The following is a 25,361-nucleotide window of genomic DNA, read 5'->3' on the forward strand; positions in this document are numbered from 1 at the left end:
GACACAACCTAAGATTTAGAGGAGTCCCTGAAAATGGCGACCGAGAAGCAGTCCCGGAGGTGGTGCGTACAATATGTGCCCAGTTGATGGGAGAAGATTTTGACTCCGCTGCAATGGGCATTGACAGGGCCCATAGAGCGCTGGGGAAAGCGCGAGATAACAAACCCCGGGACATAGTAGTGCGTTTCTCCTCATATAACTGCAAGGACCAGATATGGCAGACAGCCAGAAAGAATCCTGATGTGGAGTTCAATGGGGAGCGAATTGCAATATACCAGGATCTCTCCTTATTCACTTTGAACTCGCGCAGAGCTATGAGACCGGTAAGGTGAAATTAGATCTTACCTGCTAATTTTCTTTCCTCTAGACCCTCCAGACCGGTCAAGACGCGTGGGTTATGTCCTCCTACCAGCAGAGGGAGACTGAGAAAACACTAAGCTTTTGAAGCCTGTATATATAACCTGTGCAGAACCTCCACTAGCCAGTATACCCCTGACAAAGCAGAGAAACAAAAAACACTAACAACAACTAGCAACCCTGTACGTGGTCACAGTAAACTGCAAAAACAAGAAACATCTTCCGCTTGCTCTTACGGAAACATGTTCCTTTGCCTTTGATAAAACAGTTGGGCTTCTACAGGTGGACTATCAAAGAAGAGCCCCACCTGTCCCGGACTCCTATCACAAAACAGAAATAAACAGTCTGCAATTAGAGAAACAACAATTTACAGCAGCCAAGAATTATCCAACAAATACACCTCCTGGCCTCCAATACAGACAGGGCGGGCTCTTGACCGGTCTGGAGGGTCTAGAGGAAAGAAAATTAGCAGGTAAGATCTAATTTCACCTTCCTCAGCGACCCTCCAGACCGGTCAAGACGCGTGGGACGTACCAGAGCAGTAACTAACTTATGGGAGGGACCTACTAAGGCCAGAGGTCAAAACTGCTGCCCCAAAGCGCACCTCGTCCTTTGCATGCACAGGAATCCTATAATGCTTCACAAAGGAATGCAACGAAAACCAAACCGCAGCCCGACAAATATCTAACAGAGAAATCATACTATTCTCCGCCCACGAGGCTGCCATTCCCCTAGTGGAATGAGCAGACCAGCCCCTAGGCACCACAGGACCCTTCACCAAGTAAGCAGATGCAACCGCCTCCTTCAACCACCGTGCTATGGTCACCTTAGGAGCCGCTGCACCCTTCTTTGGGCCACCATGAAGAACGAACAAACGGTCAGAGGCTCTGAAGTCCTGAGTTCCAGAGAGATAACAACTCAAAACTCTCCTGACATCCAGCTTGGCAACACCACGCTGCTCCGAATCTCCAGCCATATCACCCAACACTGGCAGAGAGATGACCTGATTAACATGGAACTCGGAAACCACCTTGGGCAAAAAAGGAAAGCACCGTCCGCAACGAAACCTTTCCCTCAGAAAGGACAAAAATGGTTCCCTAAAAGACAAAGCCTGAAGCTCTGAAACACTCCGTGCTGAAGTAATCGCCACCAACAAGACCGCCTTTAAAGATAAATCCTTACAAGATGCCGATACCAGAGGCACAAACGGAGGCCTGATCAAAGCATCCAAAACTAGCTTCAAATCCCACGGAGGCACCATCCGTCACTGAGGCGGACGCAGCAACTTAACACCCTTCAAAAAACGCACTACCTCAGGCACAGACGCGAAGGACTTTCACTGAAGCTTCCCACGAAAACATGATAAAGCTGCCACTTGAACCTTCAGTGTAGACAAGGCCAGACCTCTATCAACACCATCGTGCAAAAATTCCAAAACTTCCGCCACCGAAGAGTGAAACGGCCGAACTCGATGGTCTTCACACCAGTGCTCAAAGATTCTCCAAACCCGGACATACGCCAAGGAAGTGGATCGTCTACGGCAACTCAACATCGTAGCAAAGCCACTGGACGAAAGCCCCTTCTTCTTCAACTTGTGCCGCTCAAGAGCCAAACCATAAGCGAAAACCGAGCCGGATCTGGCATGATTATCGGGCCTTGACACAGAACTGATCCCAACAAAGGCAGGGCCGCCGCCCCTGCCAACCGCACCAGGTCTCCATACCATGGTTGACGCTGCCAATCCGAAGCTACCAGAATCACCCGACCGGAGTGATGTTCGATGCGCTATATTACTCGACCGACTAACAGCCACAGAGGAAACACATACAGTCACTCCCGAAGCCAAGGCAACAGAAGAGTGTCGATTTCCTCCGCTCAAGGGTCTCTTCAGCGACTGAAAAAAAAAAATCTCTGAACTTGCGCATAGCGAGCCGTTGCCCTAAGATCACCGAAAGTCCCCAGACCGACACAACTCACTGGAACACTGACCGAAGAAAAGACCACTCTCTGGGATCTAGAGTGTGCCTGCTGAGATAATCTGCATCTATGTGACCTACCCCGGCCACATGCGCTGCCAAGAGAGCCTGAAGATGAGTTCAACTGCGCCGCCAAGGCTCTTTGTTCCCCCCTTGACGGTTGACATATGCTACTGCCATGGCATTGTCACAGAGCACTCGGACTGCCTTGTGGCGAACCACCGACGTCAAGGCCTGGCGCGCCACCCGAATGGCCCGAGTTTCCAGCCGGTTGATGGACCACTCTGCTTCTGCCCGAGACCACCGGCCTTGAGCTACCTGACTGAGACAATGTGCCCCCCAACCTTGCAGACTGGCATCCGTGACCATTACCAGCCCCTGTGGGGACTCCAACGGCATTCCTTTCCCAAATTGCGCGGACCAGCGGAGACTGAGACGAGGGGCCACCGACAGCGGACAACACATTTCCAAGTCCTGCGACAGAGGGGACCAACGACTGAGCAGAGCTGACTGTACCTGACGCATGTGCGCCCTGGCCCACGGAACTACCTCTATGGTCGCCGCCATCAGGCCCAGGACCTGACGATAAGTACGGGCCGTCGGCGCCTTCTCTGCAAGGAACCGACAAATCGGACCCTGTAACTTGGAACCAAAAGGCTGCACAAAGGAAAGTGAAGATAAGCTTCCGTCAAATCCAGGGAAGTGAGAAACTCTCCTTTCCTGACCGCACCAGTGACCGACCGCAACGTCTCCATCCGGAAAGAGGGCACCTTGAGTGCCGCATTGACCCTTTTGAGATCTAAAATGGGACGAAAAGTGTCCTCTTTCTTGTGGACCACAAAATAGATCAAATAGCACCCTGAGCGTTGCTGATCTGAAGGAACAGGAACCACGGCTCCCAACGCGAGCAGCCACCGCAGAGTGTCCCTCACTGCTGCCCTCTTGCTCCAAGACCGACAGAGGGATTCCAGAAACACTTCGGGAGAACAGCTTTCGAATTCCAGCGCACATCCGCCTCGAAACACCTTGAGAACCCACTGATCTGACCTGATTTGGGCCCAACTCTGGTAAAACAGACTCAGCCGAGCCCCAACATGCACCAGAGCCTGAGCCCGCACACCTTCATTGGGAATTGTGGCCTGAATACTAACCTCCCGCGGAAAAGCCACGCTCTCCGCGACGACTCTCACGAAAGAACTGTGTGCGCTGGAAAAACCGACCCCTAGAGGTCCTACTACTATTAAACATTTCTATAGCACTACTAGACTTATGCAGCGCTGTACAAATTAACATGAAAAGACAGTCCCTGCTCAACAGAGCTTACAATCTAAATTGGACAGACAGCTAGGGGTAGGTCCCACTCGATCTGCCCGGCCTATACCGCTGAGCCTCCCTAAACCGTCCCCGAGAGGAACTAGTTCTGGCCCCTGCCTTGAACCGAAAATCTGGAAGCCATAGAACCTTGGTATCACTAAGACCTCACACTAACTTGTCCAAATCTTCTCCAAAGAGCATAGCTCCCTTAAGTGGCAGAGACCCACAACCATATTTGTTGTCTGAAGTAGGCAACAAATCACAAAAGCCTCAGACAAAAAGGATGAACCCATGTCCAAGTCGGCTAACTCCTGACCCCCAGAAGAACCAACATCTACCGAATCATCCAGGAGCTTCTCGGCCCAACGAAAACATGCCCGAGCTACCAGACCCCCACAAACCGAGGCCTGCAGGGCTAGAGCCGACAAAACAAAACTACGCTTGAGAAAAGATCCCAACTTCCTATCCTGAGGATCACGGAGGGCCGTTCCTCCATCAACCGGGATAGCCGTAGCTATAATTACTGCCGTCACTACTGCATCTACCGTGGGAGCCTTAAAGGAATCCCTATCGTCCTGAGGGAGGGGATAAAGCCTCGCCATTGCCTTTGCCACCTTACACGGCAAATCCCATTCCTGACAAATCATCTCCCGGAGATCCTTGTTCATAGGGAAGGATCACGCCTGACGCTGAATGCCCTTCACCAACGGATCCTGGACAGTTTCCCCCAAAGCCACCTCAGGACCAAACTGAAGGGTGGACGACACCTGATCTATGAGTTCTGACAGCTCATCTCTATGGAAAATCCGCACTACTGAAGGATCCTCTCCAGGAATCCAACAATCCTGCTCCTGAGAGCCGTCAATTCCATCTGACTCCCCCAGATCACTAAGCGCAGCTTCTGCAGCTACAGGAGAAAAACATTGCCTGTCCTCTGACCACTCTAACCGTGGTCTCTCAGCCAAAGCGGAAATAGCCCCCTCTTCCAATTGGGGGGGGGGGGGGGGACCCGATCTCCAGGCCTGATACCGCGTCCAGACAAAATCTGGAGGAAAGCCCACCATTCCTGGACCGTCATTAGGCCCTTTTGTGCCAAAAACGGAGGCCGCAGGCCCAAAACCAGCCGGCTCCACGGGCCGCGTCAGACTCAAGATGGCGGCTGTTCCCGCCGAAACTGTTCCCGCTGACAGCGGCCCTGCCTACGCTCCCGCTGATCCGGAGACTCCCGACACCATCGATCCCTCCGCGGTCAAGTCGGGGGGTGCCGCAGCCACCTTTATAGGTGCACCGCAAAGCTACACTGAGCGCCCGGCGCCTCTACCCCTCGCCACGAGCACGCGCGACATCGGAGGAGCTGGGCCGCCATAAACCACGAGGGAAGGGAAAAGCTGTTCCGCAAACGCGCCAAACCAAAAACTCACTCACACTGCAAAAGCACTGGAGAAAGCGCTGCTCTCTCGTTCCAGCAAGGAATCAAAACCCCCGTTCGGTCCGCTGAAAATAAAGAAATAAATGCCCTTAAAGGCACAGTACTCCAACTCTGGCAGCTGGAAATTGTAAGGCACTCAAGGCTACAATACTGAGAAAGCAGCCGAGGCACAAAGCTGCCAAGCAAAACGAAATAGAATAACTGACCTTAAAGGCACAGTACTCTAATTCTGGCATCTGGAAATTGTAAGGCACTCAAGGCTACAATACTGAGAAAGCAGCCGAGGCACAAAGCTGGCAAGCAAAACGAAATAGAATAACTGACCTTAAAGGCACAGTACTCTAACTCTGGCATCTGGAAATTGTAAGGCACTCAAGGCTACAATACTGAGAAAGCAGCCGAGGCACAAAGCTGCCAAGCAAACAGAAATAGAGAGCAGCACAGGGGGAGGGACCCAAACATAGGTGTAACACCCCAGGGGGAAAAACTGGGCCCCACCAGACCCAGGGCCCCAAAGCACTTTTTTTTTTTTTTTTTTTTTTTTTTTTTTTTTTTACACACACACGTACAGGGTACTGCAACAGAATAAAGTTTGGAAGGAAAAAATCCTACGACCCAATGACAAACTACCTCACCAGATTATTGGAGACTGCACAGGCTGTCAACTGCTACCTCTGCTGAGACTGAGAAAATACTGGCTAGTGGAGGTTCTGCACAGGTTATATATACAGGCTTCAAAAGCTTAGTGTTTTCTCAGTCTCCCTCTGCTGGTAGGAGGACATAACCCACGCGTCTTGACCGGTCTGGAGGGTCGCTGAGGAACAGAGATTTTGAAGAGAGAAAAGATTCTCTACAGGTGGACCTTCCCGTTTGCACTCTGTTTTGAGATTAAGGGTGCACAGCACAGATGTCGAGGAGTGGGAGGCCTGGAAAGTTTTGCATGAGGCTGGATTGGCTTCTACAGCTACACTACCAGTGGAAGTGGCATCCTCCACAAAAGCAAGACTTCAGAGGTGGAAGAGGGTAGAGAAAGCACCCAGGAAGCCCAGGACGTGAGCAACAGAGGTGAGATCCAGGAACCTGTGTGTGGAACCAGAAGTTGAGGGACCTCGAGAGGAGGTGATGAGAAGAGAGACATTTGGGGGGAGAGGTGGAAAATAAAGGACGGTACAAGTTAAAAATTGACATGTTTGAGAATGTATGAGGGAGGGGGAGGGGGCGGGAGGGGGGATCGCAGGGAGTGTTTAGTTGTGTTGTGTTAAGCTCCTGTTTAGAAGTGGGTATGTTTGGCCGGTGGGGTCACTTCCTTGTAACTCCCAATTGGTGCCATATGGGACCAGTTGGTGGATATTGGATTGTGGGTCAGGGAGGGTATGGGAGGGGGGAGGGAGGGAGTTGGGGGGGAAAGATAAGGAATTGAGAAGAACCAGAAAGTTCAGGAGGCCAGTGGGCTGGAAGAGGGGAGGTGTAAGGCAGGACAAGCGTTATCCATCTGCTGTGGGGTGCACTTACAGAATATTCAATGGCGGGATTTAAATTGCTTACTTATAACATTAAGGGTCTGAACTCCCCTTACAAGAGGCATGCGCTGTTTCGTGAACTGCAGTTGCTGAAGCCTCAAATGGTCTTTTTGCAAGAAACACACCTAATGCAAAAACATGAAGGCCTGTTGTCCTCCAAACAGTACCCGCTGGTGGTGTGTGCCTCTGATGTAAAGGGGGCTAAAAAAACGGGGGGTCGCGGTGCTATTTCATAAAGATGTGCAGGTGCAGATTGTACGTTCTAGAAAGGACAGGGAAGGAAGATTTCTTTTACTGCAAGTTGTGCTAGAACAGGAGGAGTACACCTTGGCAAGTGTATATGCACCAAATGAGAGGCAGGGGGAATTTTTCCTCCGTCTCCGAAAAGAGATGCAGGGCTTTGCCAAGGGTAAAATAATAATGGCGGGAGACTTTAACGCCACCTTGCAGCCTGGATTGGACCGTTCTACTCCCCCTGCCCCGCTGGATTGTAAAATTTCACAGGCCTTAAAAGATAGTGTGGATGAGCTAGGCCTGTATGATGCTTGGAGATTGGCACACCCCAGGGGTAGAGATTATACATTTTATTCCCAGGTCCATCTGTCCTACTCTAGGCTTGACTACATATTTTTGGACAAGGCGCTGTCTGGGGGGGGGGGGAGAGTCCTCTATAGGTCACATTAGCATATCTGACCATGCCCCGACCTGGTCTACTCTCCCGTCCCTGAGAGAGGAACCGAGAGAAAAAAGATGGACGCTTAATAACATTTTGCTACAGGACCCGGACTTAGTAGCTGGGTTTCGTCCAGTTCTGAAAGAATACTTTGATATGAACTTAGACTCGGGACCCTCTCTGGGAACGGTGTGGGACGCCTTTAAGGCGGTCTCGAGAGGCTATTTTATACAGGGAGCAGGGCGGAGGGCGAGGGCACACAAAGCTCGACTAGCCCAATGTATGGATAAACTTGGGGCAGTGGAGACTAAGTATAAGGCCACGGGTTCTCTGTTGGACCTGCGGAGACTGCAGGCGGTTAGATTGGAGCTTAGCTCGTTGCATGAGGACAGCCTGCAATTTGCGCATGCAAGGATAAAGCAGGTTTATTATGAACACACTAACAAACCTGGTAGGCTACTAGCAGTCAAGTTAAGACAATTGAGATCCTCTCGTCACATTTTGAGAACCCGAGATGGCAAGGGGCAGGTGGTGCACAGCTCAGCACAGATCAGACAGTGTTTTGCCAAATACTATGAGAACTTATACAGGGAGGACGCCACTGTGCAGACTGAAAAAATTGATGCCTATCTGGGAGCCAGGGGGCTGGCGGTTTTGACCGAATCACAGAGGGCGGAGCTTGAATGTCCGGTGCGGGTGGATGAGGTCATTGGGGCTATTAAAGCTTTACCCACAGGGAAGGTGCCTGGCCTGGATGGATTCACCAACGAATTTTTTAAGGTATATGCGGTAGAGCTGGCCCCTTATCTGACAATGATTGTTAACTCAGTGAGAGAGGGTGTGCCCCTTCCTAAGACTATGATGGAGGCGTGGGTGGCCGTAATTCCTAAGCCAGGTAAAGATGTTACGTTGTGTGCCTCATATCGGCCCATCTCCATATTAAATGCTGATGTGAAAATTTTAGCTAAGGTCCTGGCGAACCGATTGGGGGATGTGCTCCCTAGTCTGATCCACCCGGATCAAGTAGGGTTTGTAGCCAAAAGACAGGCAGCGGACAACATAAGGAGAACAGTGGATCTTCTTTATGCAGCCCAGATGAAGAATAGACCAATAGTACTGCTTGGATTAGATGCAGAAAAGGCATTCGATAGGGTCCACTGGGGGTATTTGGACAAGGTCCTACACAGAGTAGGGATAGGACAGTTTTATAGAACGTGGATTAGGGCCTTGTATTCAGAACCACAAGCATGTGTGCGCGTCAATGGAGGGAACTCCGAATCATTTCGGCTGGGTCGGGGAACCAGACAGGGTTGCCCACTATCCCCCCTCTTGTTTGCTCTGGCGATGGAACCATTGGCGGATGCCGTTCGAGCTAGTGAGAACATTGCTGGAGTACGGGTGGGTGGGAGGGAATATAAAATTGCCTTATTTGCAGATGATGTTCTCTTGACCTTAACCAAGCCATTAATTTCATTGCCTAATTTAATGCAGGTGATAGAGGAGTATGCGACAATATCTGGGTACAAGCTAAACGCTAACAAGTCCACAGGACTGGCTGTGGGAGTGCCTTCTAGAGTGATGGAGACCCTGAAGGCGTCTTTTGTCTTTAAATGGGAGACTAGAGCGCTAGGATATTTAGGAGTGCAGCTGCCCGGTAACCTGTCTGAGGTGTTCGCCAGTAATTACCCGCCACTTAAGCGAGCTGTACAGAGGGACCTGGACAGATGGATGTCTATGGGACTGTCCTGGTTCGGGCGGATTGCTGCAGTAAAAATGAATATTTTGCCTCGACTTCTTTATCTGTTCCAGGTCCTACCCATGCAATTGTCCAGATCATTTTTATCAGGCCTACAGGAGGCGATTAATCGCTTCATCTGGAATCAGAAGAGGCCACGCTTGCCCAGGGCCCTGCTATATAAGAGTAAGCGGTTGGGAGGGTTGGGGGTACCCAACTTGTTCTGGTACTACGGTGCAGCTCAGGCCAGGGCGGCAGTAGCCTGGTTTAAAGGGGAGGATCATCACGTATGGGTCGACATTGAGCAAGCGTTGGTGGGCTCTCGGAGACTGGGACAGTTAATATGGGTTGGGGGTAGGTACAGGGGGCAAGTAGACAGATTTCCGCCCACAGTGCAGGCTACGTTCCATTATTGGGACCTTATGTTCCCAGACAGGCGACCACTGGTTTCGGGTTTGGCCCCGATAGTGGACAACCCTTTGTTTGAACCAGGGATAGGGAGTGTCACTTTTCGCAGATGGGCAGAGTCAGGCTTGGACTCAATGGGGCAGCTGCACGTGGGAGAGAATATTGTGCCCTTTGAGACACTGATGGAGGATTATGGGCTTGGGCAGGGGGACCGATATGCTTACTTGCAGCTGGTGCACTTTTTGAAGAGCCCTGGATACGTAGAATGTTTGAGGCGAGAAGTTCACCAGCTGGAGGAGATGTGTGTAGAGGACAAGGGCAAGCAGGGTATGATAACTAGATTGTATGCCTATCAAGGGACCAGAGCTAAACCGTCCCTCCTACATAGGCAGAGATGGGAGCAAGAGCTGCAGTTTACATTGCCGGAGTCCGGTTGGGTGGCCCTGGAAAAGCAGATTTTGAGATCATCATTGGCAGTAGCCACGCAGGAAAACGCTATAAAGGTTTTTTACCGGTGGTACCTGACACCGGTCCGATTAAATCATATGTTTGCTCAGGTATCAAAATTTTGTTGGAGGAAGTGCGGGGGCTTGGGGACCGCAGGTCATATATGGTGGCTATGTCCCAAGGCACAGGCTTACTGGAGGGGGGTGCGTTCACGACTCCAGGTGTGGCTGGGTCGGTCTGTGCAGTGGCATCCTTTAGTTTTCCTCCTTGGATCTAGGCCGGAAGGGCTAACGTCTGACCAGTGGATGCTGACAAGGTGTGCTCTGCACGCAGCCCGAATAAATTTAGCGCAAAGTTGGAAATCCCCGTGGGTGCCCTCAATGCGAAGATGGATTACTAAAGTAAGATATATGTGTGAGATGGAAAGACTGACTGCCGTGAAACGGAAAACCGTGTATAAATGGAATAGAATTTGGGACCCCTTCTTACAAAAGTGCTCGGGTTGAGACATGTGTTGGTTGCTGGATGGGGGGTAGTAGGGAATAGATGGGGGGGAGGGGGGGGGAGGGAAGGGGGAAAGGGGGGTTTAAAAGCACAAAAACTGGATAAAAATTGAAGTATAATAAGTTTCTTGTTCTAGCATTGATATTATGTTGCTATTTTTCGGGTGCTACAGCTATGTACATTGACTGTTCCAGATTATATGGTTCTGTAGTGTGGTACATATGCACTGTATTATTTATCATTGCCTAATAAAGACTTCATTAAATTAAAAAAAAAATGGACATTTATACTAACAAAAAATAAATAAATTTCCCAGGCTATGCATACCTAAAAATTATGCACAAATAACAGCACATACTTTACCCAGAATGAGCAGATGTGTTCAAGGGCGTCATGTGCATACATACGCATATGTGTTTGTAAAACAAGTGTATAAGAATATGAAACTTGTGCTTGCCTCGAAATAGATGTAACTGTGTGGGAACTTTCTGGGAGGGAAGTAGTTTAAAAGAAATGGCAGGCAATAATGTATATGCACATCTGCACCCAAGTTAAGTAAACGATTTTAAATGATTCTCCCTATGTTTTCTCACTGCAACATATACAGTTGCACTATAGAAGGGGTGCTGACATCTTTTGTTATTAGTTTACAATTATAATCACCAAGTAACAACTTATAGAGCAATATCAGAGCTACCTAAGAAAAGAAAAATAAGCAATTCCCATCTGCCCTTGAACTCTAGCCCACCATAATGGGAGACTCCTAGAATTAGAAAAACAGGAAATAAGCATAAAGAGAAAAAAAAAACAGTAATAACTTTCAACTCTTAAAATAAAGCAATATCATAACAAAACAAGGGAATCACCTGAAAAGCCTAAAAACATCTCTTTGTAGCAACAAATACAGAAAAACGTGAGGGGTGCTGCCATTTAATACATCATGTAGCTTAACAATTCTTCCATATAATTCTGCCATGAGGCTCTTGTCTGGTTTGTCAAACTTTGACTATATTGCTCTGGCTCTGAGGGATTTGCATTGGCTTCCCGTGTACTGGCTGATCAGGTTCAGGGTTCTGACTCTGATTTTTAAAGCCTTGAAAGCCGACGCTCCTCCTTCATTGGTTTCTTCTTTTAAGATTTTATCAGCCCTCTCTGAATTTGCATTCTATTAATGAGCTTATTAGATATCCCTTCATATAAATGCATCCGGCTTGAGGCTAATTGATCTGCAATTATTCAAATTGCTGGTGCCTCGATTTGGAATACCTTGCCAGTGGAAATGTGAGTGGTGTCCTCCATTGTGCAATTCAGGAAGCAGCTGAAATCACTTTTTTACTCAGGCATTTGGAGTCACGATGTAGGGGAGGGGCTGCTCACTGTACAATGTTAGTTGCATTTGGAGTTGCGATGTATGGGGAGCAGCTCACTGCACAATGTCTCACTGCTAATGATTGTGTACATTCTTGTGTTGTACACCACCTAGGGCAATTGGATACAGCAGTTTCTAAATATTTAAAATAAATAAATAAGTAAGTTCACCCAAGTAAGCTCTGTTCCTTGGCTAGGTCATTTGCAAAACTGATCTTTTCCCCCCAGTGTGTTCTTCCTGCATAAATAGATCAGAGTATCTGCAAGTACCTGTTCTAAAGTCCTATAGCAGGACTTTAAGTTAGCATTCTTGCCCACGGAAAAGACTTATAAAATTACTCCCTTAATGGGCAGAGTCATCATTCTTAGAGATAGCGTAAACCTTCATTGTACTCATTTCTCTACTCCTCCACCTTGTCCTGCTCCCCAGTCAATATTTGCTGCCACTTCAAAAGGTGGGCAAGTTGAAGGGAGGCACGATAGCAGAAGAGCAATCAGAATGTGACCGCGATTTTCCAGGCACCTAATTAAAACCACTCTGCAAGGGTTTTTGCTAGTGGGAAGCCCATTTAAAAATGGTTCTTAAATTCATTAATGGCTGTTATCCTTTTTTGCAATTCCTGGGTGTCACTGCTGTTTGAATGCAAAGCTGAGATGTTTAATGTCTTACCCATTCGGAAATCTATATAACCCTCTCCTCCGCTCATCACCAGTACGGATCTGAGAAGATTCTGGCTGGCAGATTCCTGTGCAGAAGACTCCGATTTCTCCCCTGAAATATCTGAGCTACTGTTACTCTGTGGGCACATTACCTGACCTGTAACACAAAGATATTTTAGATAAAGTATATTTAGAAACATACATAACAGGTCTAAAGGCAGAGTCTGTGCCTTAAGGTTTTCTGGCACACAACCCAACTGATGACACGCAAGAGAACTGGTAGTGTTGCAAATAGAATTGCAAATGTATGAAGGTTTCAGTTTTAAATGAATTGCTTGGCTTTTCCATTTCCTAAATAAAATACTTTTTTTCTCTCTCTCTTTTACCTACCTGAAGACAAATCCCTAAACAAAAGCAACACACACTCCTATATTTAAAAAAAGGAAGACAAAAACAATACCAAATATAACAGGCTTCTGAAAATCAATAGTTGTCATCACTTTGTGCAAGGCACACACAAAATACCCCAGAGCAGACTGTCAAGTGTGTAAAAACAAAACCTTTCATACTACCTGGGCATTTATCTAATCCCCACTTCAGCTATCAGGAATAGATTAATGGGTTTCAGGAGAATCTTATTCTAACCAGAGTATTAAAACATTACTGTATTTCCCGCATCTAAGGAACCTTCATAGATCCATTCTTATATGGACGGAGGTCTGGCAAACCTCTTAACTAGACTGCTGGGATAAGAGCTGAACAGCACAAAGATGATTTCCATGTTGGTATTATTAGTGTAATGGGGAAGTTACAAGACTTATTTTTTCTGATGAGGGCGGGTGCACAGAAGAGTCCATGTGCACCTACAAATTTTTCTCATTACTTAACGGTTTTATTGACTGTTACATTGTTATTGTTGTCTAAAAATAACAAGTTAAAAATAAAAGAAGATGGCATCCACATCAAGTGCTCATCAACTTCGATAAAACACTTACCAGGCACTGCAACGAAGAATTTCACAGCATCTCGATGCCCGTGGAAGCAAAGCTGTGCATGCGCCATTGAGCAGAATGGGATAAAGGTGCCTGGCATTACTTTGTCACTGTTCTCATCCCCATACACACGGATCACGCTTCCTGGGCGGCTTCCAGATGTACTCAGAGCTTTGTTAGCTGAAAATGAAAATATAAGAATGGCATTTCCCATCTGAAGTTTAACAGTGCCAAGAAGCTCGTGTTAAGGGACCTGATGTTACATTAAAAAGCAAAAGCCAACAGATTAAAAAACGGAGAGGCAATGTCAATCCAAGACAGAGCTAGGAAGAAAGAGAAAAAGGGCATGCTTAGTTATCTGAAGTAGATCAGTAAATGGAGCATGATTCTTGTTCATCTGGCACAGCAGACAACCAATTTTCCATATTTTTTCTGAATAAACCTGTATTACTAACAATAGCAGAATTAAAGAGACATAATAAGGAGGCAGGGTCTGTATATGTCTGGCAGCAGCCTGTGGAAACCCATTCCCGAAGAAACAAGGCAGTAAATGTCCAAGTCTCCAGCTTGAAAATATTAGTCCTATATTACTGCTTTTATTTGATACTGTGAGTAGCACTGAAAAATTCGATCTGCAGCTAAAATGTGGTCGTGACATTTAAACAAATGATTGGGAATGTTATGTATTTAATTTGTCTAAAAACCAACAGAGGGAAGCTGAAAACTTGAGCAGTTTCTAAATGGCTACCAATCTCTATCCTCCTTTCCATACTTCTCTCCCTCTCCCAACAAAATTAGCAATGACTCATGACAGACGGACTTCCTATATTAGTGTTCATAAGAGAACTGGGGGTACCTGATAAACACATTTTGTAACAAGTGTTTCACCTAATAGAACAGAGCTGTTGAGAATCTCTCGACATGGAAAAATTGACAGCACATCACTGATGACACATATTGTAAAGCATGAAAACTTCAGGCAAAACGTTAATCTGATTCTGCTCAATTTTGTTTAACAAAATAATTTTCAAAATTCAAATAGCCCTGGAGATTTGCTGTTGTTACATATGTGCCATACATTCACTGCAAAATGCAAAAATCACAATGAATGTTTAATTGATGCTTTCAGAATCCCCTGAAAGGTCCTATTAGCTCATGCTACACAAAAATTTGAAAAGGGTTTTTTTGTTTGTTTGTTTTAAATACAGGACAATCATGATATGGATGGATGAAAGTCATAGGACACTGTTCTGCTCTTTTGCTGGCATAAGAAAAGATTTATATTAAGCATAGCTGTGACACATGACAATACACTAAAATGCTGAGCAGACAGGTGCATCTGACAAACAAATGCTATAATGCAGTAACTGTTGAAGGGGAAACATTCAAGGAAACAAAGGAGAGAAAGTAAGCTACAGGAGTGGGGGCAGAGCCTCAGTGGCTATTAAAAGCCTGAGAAGCAGTTTGTGGACAGAATCTGCACTTACCCCTTAGCCCCAGTAACGTCCCTGGTGGAGGATTACAGCTAAAGTAAGAAAGGAGGGAAGGGGAAATGGACAGGCAGGACAGGACAGAAGGATTAATGACAACCCATCATTCTCACAGGCCGAAATTTCTTTGCAAGGTGGAGTACTAAAGAATTTTTGTCTTAGGTTACACGAAAAAGTTTATCATAATCCTGAGTCTGCTACAGAACATTCCGTGAACATAACGGACAAAACAATCTTGTCGTTTCCGTATTTCTTGTGCAAGAATGGAACTGTTTTGTTTTCATAGAGATACCGTATTTATTGTTACACAATTATTCCATAATAAGAGAAAAATTAGGTCTACATTTTGTTCACGAGGATATCAGAAGAGTTTCCCCTTCCTTTTCTCAACATTCAGTACATATATTCAAGAACAATCTTTAAAACATCAAAATACAAATCCAAAATGCTTTAAGAAACAGCCCATCCTCAGCTGCAACAGCTAAATGCAATACGTAAAACAGAGTCTCTGAACTTATTTACATCTCAAGGTTTTGGTCTTGCAAGAGGGGAAAAAAAAAATCTTTCTTCCCAGTCTCTTGCCAGACCTCATCCGCAGCCATGCGCATAACCCTTGGCCTAGAGATTTGAATCAAATTATTAAGTAAATGGTATTTTACCCACAAAGGGCTTATAAATCTGTATAAGCACCATACATCTGTGGCTAAGCCTTTAAACTTAGATATGTATAAGATGCTACTTTCAGAAAGAAAAGCACTTTCTCACAGCAATAAAGTTTAGTATCACTATGTCATTAAAGACATTTATAAAGTTTAAAATTCAGCACATGGGCTATCCCTATCCTTGATCCAGGGATATAGAGGGTTTTGGAGGGTTTTTTATTGGGGTGGGGGGAGGGTCATTTGGGCCTGAGCCATGCTTTAATGTCTTCTATTATGATGCTTGGAAATGAAAAAAAACAATATTACATAGGACATTTTATGACTGGTCAATGTAATGGAACACAGCATGAAAAAATGCAATGCATGAACTCTTCAGAGGGTAACAAAGCACAACATTCAGAAAACACACACCAAATATTTGGCGCCAGGGACATACTTCCCCCATACAGTATATTTTTGCTCATCCGGAGGCGATATAGCAGGAGCAGTACATACCCTAGGACAGTGGTTCCCTAGCCTGATCTGAGGGGAGCCCCTGTCACTCAGTTTTCAACAGATCTATAATAAATATTGACAAGATAGATTTGCATGCACTGCCCCCAATGCATGCAAATCTCTCATGTGTACTCTTTGTGGATTTCCTGAAAAAACAATTGGCTCGGTGTTCCTCAGAACACATTTGAGAATAAAGAATGGGCACAGAACAAGGGATAACAGGTTTTGTGCTTGATTCAGTCTGACATGTGAAGAGTCTCTCTGAAGTGAGCTGCAACATCAAAGCTTATTTTAGTAAAGGCATTCTTCCACTACTTACTTTCTGTCAAAGGAATGGAGATGATCACACCATTTCCTGTCCCTACCCACAGACGATTGCATGACACCATAAGAGCTGTGATCCTCACAAAAGAGAAGCCCAGCTTTCCAGTTCCTAGAAAAGACATTTATATTAAATTCTCACTTTATTAATGTTTTTTAAATGCACGTAGGATTAAGTAGCTCATTAAGGGGCCCATTTACTAAGCAGCTTACCACACACCGATCTGGAATTAATGCTGGCCCAACGCAGGCATCAGCGGTAGTTCCACCCCCAGTGTGCATTTCTGGAACTATCGGAAATATCTGAAAATTATTTCCCCAGGGGATTACTGCTGGGTTAGCGCAGGAGCCCTTATGCCACCTCAGTGGGTGGCGGTAAGTGCTCCCCTCCCGCATGACCACACAATAAGTCAATCTTACCGCATGGCCATTCTTTTTTCAGCCGTTTTTATCCACTGCGGTAAAAAGGGCCTCAGTGTGCAGCAAAACGACTGGCACCGCTAACACAGGGCCATTTTTACCACAGCTTAGGGCCCCCTATGTGGCCTGAGCACTTGATCACCTCATGATGAAAGCGGCCGCAGTAACCTATATGGAGAGGCCAAGTTACCAATCTATCAAAGAGTAATGGGTGGCCTCATGTTTGAACAACCTCCCTAGTTTTTGGTACCTGTGTGGACAGACTTGTATTTTTGTCTACAGAGAACTGCTTGCATAAAAAAACTTTTAAAACACACACACGTGCATTTTGGATTCATCTGTGTCTAGTTTGTGGATGAATTAAGGATTTAATATACCTCAATCACTTTTTTATATTCATGTATGTGATGCCTTTCTGTTATGAACATCCTTAATATAAGGCTATCTGCTTTGAAAAAAATGTTTTTCCCTTCAAGCACATTATGGGAACCCCATGTGGAAATTAACCTAATTTTAAGAAAAAATGTGCTGGATTGTTTATCACTTTGGATCCCATAACCTGTAACCCTGCACAAATTGAGATCCACACCCCCATGGGGGCTTATGTGCACCAAAATCTACTAGGAAAATTCTATTTGTCAACAAAATTTTTTTTGTTTTGTTGGCTTTTTTTTTGTATTTTAAAAGTCACTGAAATGTGTTACAGAGGAATGATGCTACAAGGCTGAGAGTGCCCTTGATTTGTGAATTACTAGTTCATGCGTCCCAGCAGAGGCCCTGTGAAGGTTGGCTGCGTGTAGCTGGGAGAAAAATGCTATGATAAAATTAAGAAGTTTTACGTCTCTCAATTCAGTTAATGCTGGGAGGCATGTAAACTTACCTAGCATTTTGCTCACATAGGGCTCAATGTCCACATCTTGTAAATGCTGATACGTGTGTGCATGGTAAAGCCGGAGTGTGGAATCCAGACGAATGGACACCCAGACTCCATCACCTACCCAGGCTAGTTGTCTCACTTGGCTTTCTTTCCTTGGGTGTGCATCAAATGATTTCTGGGAAATACAAATAGAGTTCCAGTATTTAAAGGTGTTGGCAAACTTACAATATTTACATGGCACCTTTGCCAGGGCTACAGGAGGACTCTGTGGTATCCTGTAATCAAAAGGGGTGGGGTGGGGGGAGAAGGCAACAGGCATGATTAACTATAGAAAGAAAATCCTCTCTAGTACAGATCTGTGTGCATCAGATTTGTGCACTTATTTGGAAGTCCCTTTGAACACGAATGGTCTCTAGCAGATGGTCCTCCCAGATAAGACAAACCACTGCTGCAACTTAACGCATTACCATTTGTAATTCTGTTACCCGGAAATGGCAACCGCAATTACGGCAAATGTAAGCCACATTGAGCCTGCAAATTGGTGGGAAAATGTGGGATACAAATGCTACAAATAATAATAATAAAAAAAAGCCCCCAATCAGGTAGTAAGCCGTCCTGGTGAAGATTCATAATTGGAACAAAAATCAAAAAAGAAACAAGGCATTTCTTATAGCTTCCAAAAACAAAATACGTACATAATAATTTAAAACCCCACAAAAATGTTATTCTCATGGTTTGCAATCTCTCAACATAAGCTTCATTTTCAAGAGATAAAACACATTCCCTTCCTCTTATTCTAGGATTTCTAATCTCCATTTTTTTTTTTTTTAAAGCAAAAGCCTACGAAGTTTGGCATGCAGTGGGAGAGAGAGTTTAAATCAGGTCAGGGCTGGGTCATCTAGTCCCAAACGACACTGAAAGTTTGTCCAAACTTGCCTCTATCTTCATGGCCTTTGGCTGTACAACATATATTTTGTTCCTGTAACCACACCAGACTTTATCATGCACCACAGCCATGCATCGAATGGAATGATGAGGCCGTCCCAAGTCTAGGAGGTGATAATTTGTTAAATCCCACTGGCCATCTGCAATAAAAAAAATAAATAAAACTTTACAGTTTGGATGCAGGTCACTAAAAGTGACCAAATTTACTATAATAAAATGTCTGCAAACAATTTTACTGTCTGCAAAACTCAAGGAATTTTGAGCTAAAGCTAATTTACACACACACAAAATCAGATGATTCACATTTGCTATACTGTAAAGACTACACGCATATGGCTATTAAGTATACACATGGGCTTAAATGAGCACAGATACTTGGAGAAAACCTATGATTTAAAACATAAATCTAGCCTTTATTAACAGCTGCATGTACAGCTGTGCACACGGCTTGAATGCTATTTGTGAAGATCTCTCCTTCACCCCAAATAATTTCAGTAGTGTTTAACTAGAGGACTGGTGTGTGGTTCTCCATTTTATTTTGAACCTTGAAAATAAGCTCATTCCTGCTCTTGCTCCCTCAATCCTTTCATTAGGTCAACTGTTTGTGCCCATTCATTTTTCAATATTGGAAATCCTCTCCCCTCCAAAGGACGTGACCGCCATGACCAAACACACACATATATACTTTAAAAGCAACTACACAAAGAGGTCTGCAAGGGTGATATGTATTACAAGCACTTCTTAAAATTGGCTGACTTTTTTCAGAGAGAAAGATTAATATACTAAAATTCATTGTGGGGACAACATCACTATTAAAGGCAGTTAGGTTTCCTAATATGGTATTTGTCAGTTTCACTGCCATGGTCTGATATGTGCCCCCACATATTCCACAGCAACTACAGGAATCCCAAAGGGGTTGTGGTTTGGAGGGTAGAGGGACCAGATGAGTCCTGCAGTGGTGTAAGAGGAGGGATAAGCCACAAGGGGATATCCACAGGTAGGGGAAAGGAAACCCAGAGGCATGAGAGGAAAATGAGGCAGAGAGGGTTCAATAGGGCCACTGTGTTCTCAACTGCCACAATTTCTCCACCATTTTTGACAGGCCCTTTAAAACTGGTTAAATATATCCTAAAGATGCTGATTATTCTAACAATTTTCACTCCAAACAAGATTCAAAATACTTTTTTAAACAGTTTTATAGATATGAAAGATACAGCCAGCCAAAAAGGCAATGCAACAAAATAAAGCACACAATACAATACACAAGATTCAAATACTTCTGATCATATCCCTTCAGAAATAAGCAATTAGTAATCTCTGGATTCAATAATTTGGGCACGAGGCATATTTTCAAGGCACTTAGCCTTCCAAAGTTCCATAGAAACCTATGGAACTTTGGAAGGCTAAGTGCTTTGAAAATATGCCTCCAGGTCACTTACTGACAACTTTTGAGTATAACAGGAAGGAATGCTACAAGGGGTAAACAGCATTGCAAAGGGTAAGAGATAACTATACTATGTCTATCATTAGTGGGTCAATCTACAACAGTACATTGTGAACCAAAGACAGCACTAAGGTGTGCTGAATTTTTGACAGTTAGGTAGGGTAGATGCTATGAAAGTGCCCTACTTTTGTACCACTGGAGGGCAGCAATGTACATAAGAAAGGACAGTCGCTCATCCTGATTCAACCTCGGGTATTAATCACAGGAAAAAATGATCTCTACCTCTTAAGTTATAGGCCTAAATTTATTCCTGGGGGAATTCTGCACAGTCTGCTTTCTGGCTGTCTTCCTCCCTGCACATTCACCGCTCAAGTGTGGCAAGAAAGAGGAGCTGCACAGCCGCAGGTCAGACTGCTTCCTACTCTGCCACCTTGGTCCTGGCAGTTCTTTTAACCCATGCAGCTGTACAGAGGAACACATAGCTCAAAGAAACAGTCAGGCCCGGGACAGCAGAGGAGCAGGAAGCAGCCCGATTATGTGGCTGTGCAGCTCCTCCTCTCACCGTGCTGGAGCAATAAGTGTGCAGGGAGGGTGGGAGAGGGAGGGTCTGGAAAAAACAGATGGAGAGGAGGGCTGAAAAAATGCAGATGGTGTGTGCGCAGAGAGGGGGCCTAGAAGAAAGATGGAGTGGGGGGCAGGAAAAAGGTGGAGTGTGGGTGATGGGAATGGGGTGGAGCTCTGCAGGAAGGTGCATGGGAAACTGCTGCAATGGTGGTGGTTGGGGGGGGGGGGGGGATGCCAGCCCTTATTAATGGGGGAATTCTGCAAAACAAAATTATACAGTGTGCAGAATTTTCAATTTCCTTGCACAGAATTCCTCCAGGAGTATAACTTTAGTCATTTCAATAATAAATATGGAAGAACAATGTATCCTTAGGATGTTCTACACAGGATTTTACCAGATTTGTTCTTATAATCTGATTGGTCTGGATTAGAATGTTCACAACTGGAAAGTGATCAATAAACAGATATTCAAAATTTTCAGAGATTTACTTAACAGAAAGGTGGGCTATGCTGGATTTCAACACAGTGTTGCTGTGACAAACACTACAATCATAAAATATTTCAACGTGCTCAGTTTCTGGGTCCATCGCACGATAGTGTGTTATGTCTCTGACAGAATTACTTACCAACGCCTCTGTGAAAAATTGCTAATGTTCCATCGGCTAGGGCAACTAATACTATTCCTTTCACATGTCTGGAGAAAGAACCCCCCACCCCAAAAAACAAACAAACAGTAAGTCATGTAAGAATAAAAAGCATGTCACACATTAGCAGTACATTTTCTGAAACTCTCTAGGAAAAATAGTTCATAATACTATTAAAATGTTCTGTTCATCAGTAGCCCATCTAGATTAGAGACCCAACACAAATCCATTCTAGTAAGGAAATGCCTTAACCATTACATACTCTACGTTACTTTAATCTAACATTCCACAGGATATGTATGTATTCATTAAACTGCCAGAGACACTTCTTTTTAGTAACTATTCCACAACTATGTTCTAAGTTACTGGATTCTAAAATTGTGGGTCAGAACCAAATGGGGTTAAAAAAAAAAAAAAGGCTGTTCTCCTCCCTTTCTACTTTCACTATGGCCAGTTGTGGATGTTAGCGTGTGGCCTATGAGTCAGCCCTGTCCACTCACCTAGCGAGGGCTTCTTGTTTGACTGGTAACCTAAGCTGAGTGCACAGGCCCTGGTGCTGACTGCTGCTACTCTTACCACCACTGCTGCCGCTGCCTTTATGCTTTAGGTAAGCAGGGGAAGTTGATAACGGAGGGGAGGGGGTGTAGATCTGCTATTTTGTTTTTTAATCATCCGAGTCACACAAGTTAAGAGTTAAAATGGGGTCATATTGGATAAAAGTTTGGGAACCACTGTTCTATACAGAAAGGGTTCACTGGTTATCTGGAGATTTCATACATGTGTTAACTGAACAGATATGCTGTATGTAGCTCACAATATGTTCAAGGGATGAGAGAAGTCTAGAATAACCTACTAAGCAGTGGTGCTAGAAACCTGTGCGGGAACAGAATTTAAGCATTCTTGAGACATACACAGAGAGTAGTGGTAACAACAGGGTTGAAAGACTGGATAAAGGACATCACTGGGGGCAGGGAGAGGACAGATGGGATGAGTTGGTTTAAGTATGAGAACTTGTATACTCATCCCACCACAGTGGTAGACAATCAAATGGTGCAGCAGGTGGGTGGAGAACAGGTTTCAAATACCACTTTTCTCATTGTGCTCCTTGAAACCTTAGGGAAGTCACGTTACCCTCCACCATCTCTAGAAGCTATGCTGAAAGTGGGTAGCGCTATTGCTGGACTATATCCTTTAGTTTATAAAAGTAAACGAAAGTTACAGCAAACAAAGGTGGATACCTTGATCACAGCGGTCACTAAGAAAACTACTATTCCAGAAGGAGGGACTACCATAAAGGATATTCAGGTCTGAATGTAGAGTCTTCTCTTAAGCAGGTGTTCAAGGTAGCGATACTAAACCTACAGGTAGCTATTTCTTCTCCATATAGCATCTCTCCTGCTAATTCAGCAAATCCGTGGACTCTCAGAACTAACAAAGATGGATCCCACTAAGGATCTACACCACTTGCAGGTGATTCTGGCTTATATAGTGGACAACATGATCTAGTCAGAATTCCTGCCAGAGGGATGACCGACTGTGGCAGCTTGCTGCCTCTGTTGTACCTTAGATATAGTGTTCAAAACTCGTCTTAGCAGGCTCTCATTTAAGGAAGAGCTACTTTTTGGGAGATCTGGGGAAGCTCATTAAGGATTTGAGAGGACTCCAAGCCTCTGCAAATGCCAGAACATAAAGGGAAGTCAGCCCACTTGCAAAGCAAGGTATAGAGACTTCAGAAGCTACAGACCAGGACATTCCAGAATCTTTCCGTGATCTTGCTACCAAGCCCCGTGTTTGTCTTCTTTTCATGGAGATAGGAAGCCAACTACCCAAGGAGCTCAGCAGCCAGGCTCTGTTCAATCCTCCTAATGATGTATCAGATAGGAAGACGCCTCTCTCTCCTCTCTTTCTCAAGGAATGGACTCGAATCACATCAGATTAATGAGCTCTGGATGTGATCAGCCAAATGAAGAAACTGGAATTTGCTCGCCCACTTCCAGATTCATTCCTCTCCTTTGCCATGCAGTTTCCAAAACAGTGGCAGTACAATCCACCATTCAAAATCTTCTAGATCTCGGAGCCATAGTTCCTGTCCCAGGAAGAGATGCCATTTACTTTGTGGTTCTCAAGAAAAAAAGGAACATCATTGGCCTATTTAGGCCTGAAGTCCGTAAAATCAGGCCCTTTGTGTGCCTTACTTCAGAATGCACAACAGAAGCCCAACACTCCAAAGGTTGAATTATGGAGGCAAACTCTCAATGTCCCTCCATGTTAGACAAATACTGGGGATTCAATATAATTCTTCATATAAAACTTTTATTTTTCAATTCAGCTTGCTTAAAACATGGTACAATCTTGTAACCGGACCCATCACCAACATGGTCCATGTTTCAGACACCTGCATCAGGTAATAGGTCCTAGAATATCACATATACAGTTAAAATAATTCTAGATAATATAAATAAAATCCCCTATATGTATTAACACGTACCTCAATGTTGCCTCAGCATTACTCTAACAATACATCTTCAAAATGGCATCTGAGAAAAGCAAGACACTGGCTAATAAGAGTGTGTCATTACCAGTTTCACCAATCACCCAGTCCTTTCACTGACTCAAACTGGTAGTTCAGGCGGAGTCCACATAGACGGTCAAAACAGGTCGGATTTCAAGACCTACAAATGGGTCCCAATGTACGGACCAGGAGAAGTCAAGATCGTCAGTAATTTTTATTGGATAGTTAGTATGAGTCCGGTTACAAGATTGTACCATGTTTTAAGCAAGCTGAATTGAAAAATAAAAGTTTTATATGAAGAATTATATTGAATCCCCAGTATTTATGTCTAACATGGAGGGATATTGAGAGTTTGCCTCCATAATTCAACCTTTTGGAGTACTGGGCTTTTGTTTTGTTATATCTTTGCCCCCACTTTTTGAATTTTGACTGCTTAAAGTGGAGTAACTTCAGAATGGAAACATTAAAAACAGTTATTGCAGCAGTTCAACTAGGGGAGGTTCTCACAGCCTTGAATCTCAAAGATGCATTATTTGCATATTCCAATAGGGCCTCAGCATCAAAAATTCTTTTGGATTTTTGATTCTGGTTGAGCATTTTCAATTCAAAGCTCTTCTCACATTTTCCAAGGTGCTGGAGGTGATGGCAGCCTCTCTCAAGAAAGAAGGAATCAGAATCCAATCTATATATGTACTTCTCATGGAAAATTTCACCGATACAAAAAAAACAAAACATTTGTGTGAGAGTATCACCATGAGCACTTTCTATACAAGGCAATTATTAAAGTGGAAGTCCTTGGTACTCTCCACCCTTTGAGAGCTGGGATGTTAGAAATGTCTTACCAATTGACTGTTACCCGCAGATACTCTGGAATGTTCCTAAAGTGAAATATAATTGGATGCATTCTTTTAATTATTCATCCAATAGATTTATAGGATCAACACAGAGCTATTCTAGATCTAATCAGCCAGAGGCTTATATTGAAATGTCAGGGATAACTGCTCATGTACCATTTTTCAACACTGTAAACATATTAGTTAATATGTACCTGTTATGTTACAACATTTTATTGTATACCAATGTTCTTTTAACTTAGATTGTTCTCTGCCTTGAACTTGAGGGTTAAGTGGATTATAAATTCCAAAATTAATTAAATGTATTCTAGACTACAGTAAACACTAGACTTTAAGATGGATACTGTGTCTTATTTGGCTATCATATGCTGTTTTTTAATGTAACATTCATTATAATCAACAAAAACACTGGAACTAAATATTTTAAAATATAGACATTAGAAAAACAAACTTACACAATACTGAGAACAGAATCCTTAAGTTTAATGGAATGGAGACATTTCCTCCAATGAGCTACAGAAGAATGAACATACAAGCTGCAAGGACAAAATTTAAGATTTAACACTGAACATCAATGAAATACAAACAAATTATATCTAGAATACACCTAGAAATAAAGATAATTAATGGATTACCATTTATGTATCAAGTATCCAAGCACAGAAACATGAAAAAAAAAACCCATTTGTCTTATGTTAGTGCTACTGAGTGGGATAAAAATTGTCACTTAAAAAAAAAAACAACAACAAC

At 44.3% G+C, this 25,361-nt stretch overlaps 1 protein-coding gene across 1 annotated transcript in view; it reads right to left on the reverse strand.

Annotated features, from left to right (window-relative positions):
• Positions 1–25,361, reverse strand: part of SPAG9 (sperm associated antigen 9) — a 228,701-nt gene that overhangs the window by 10,955 nt on the left and 192,385 nt on the right. The window contains 9 exon segments of the mRNA XM_030208362.1: positions 12,402–12,548; positions 13,387–13,563; positions 14,871–14,885; positions 14,888–14,908; positions 16,350–16,463; positions 17,652–17,823; positions 18,585–18,733; positions 21,228–21,295; positions 25,067–25,147. Of these exon segments, the coding sequence (XP_030064222.1) occupies positions 12,402–12,548; positions 13,387–13,563; positions 14,871–14,885; positions 14,888–14,908; positions 16,350–16,463; positions 17,652–17,823; positions 18,585–18,733; positions 21,228–21,295; positions 25,067–25,147 (944 nt within the window).

This window comes from Microcaecilia unicolor, chromosome 6 (assembly GCF_901765095.1).
Source record: "Microcaecilia unicolor chromosome 6, aMicUni1.1, whole genome shotgun sequence".
Taxonomy (NCBI): Eukaryota; Metazoa; Chordata; class Amphibia; order Gymnophiona; family Siphonopidae; genus Microcaecilia; species Microcaecilia unicolor.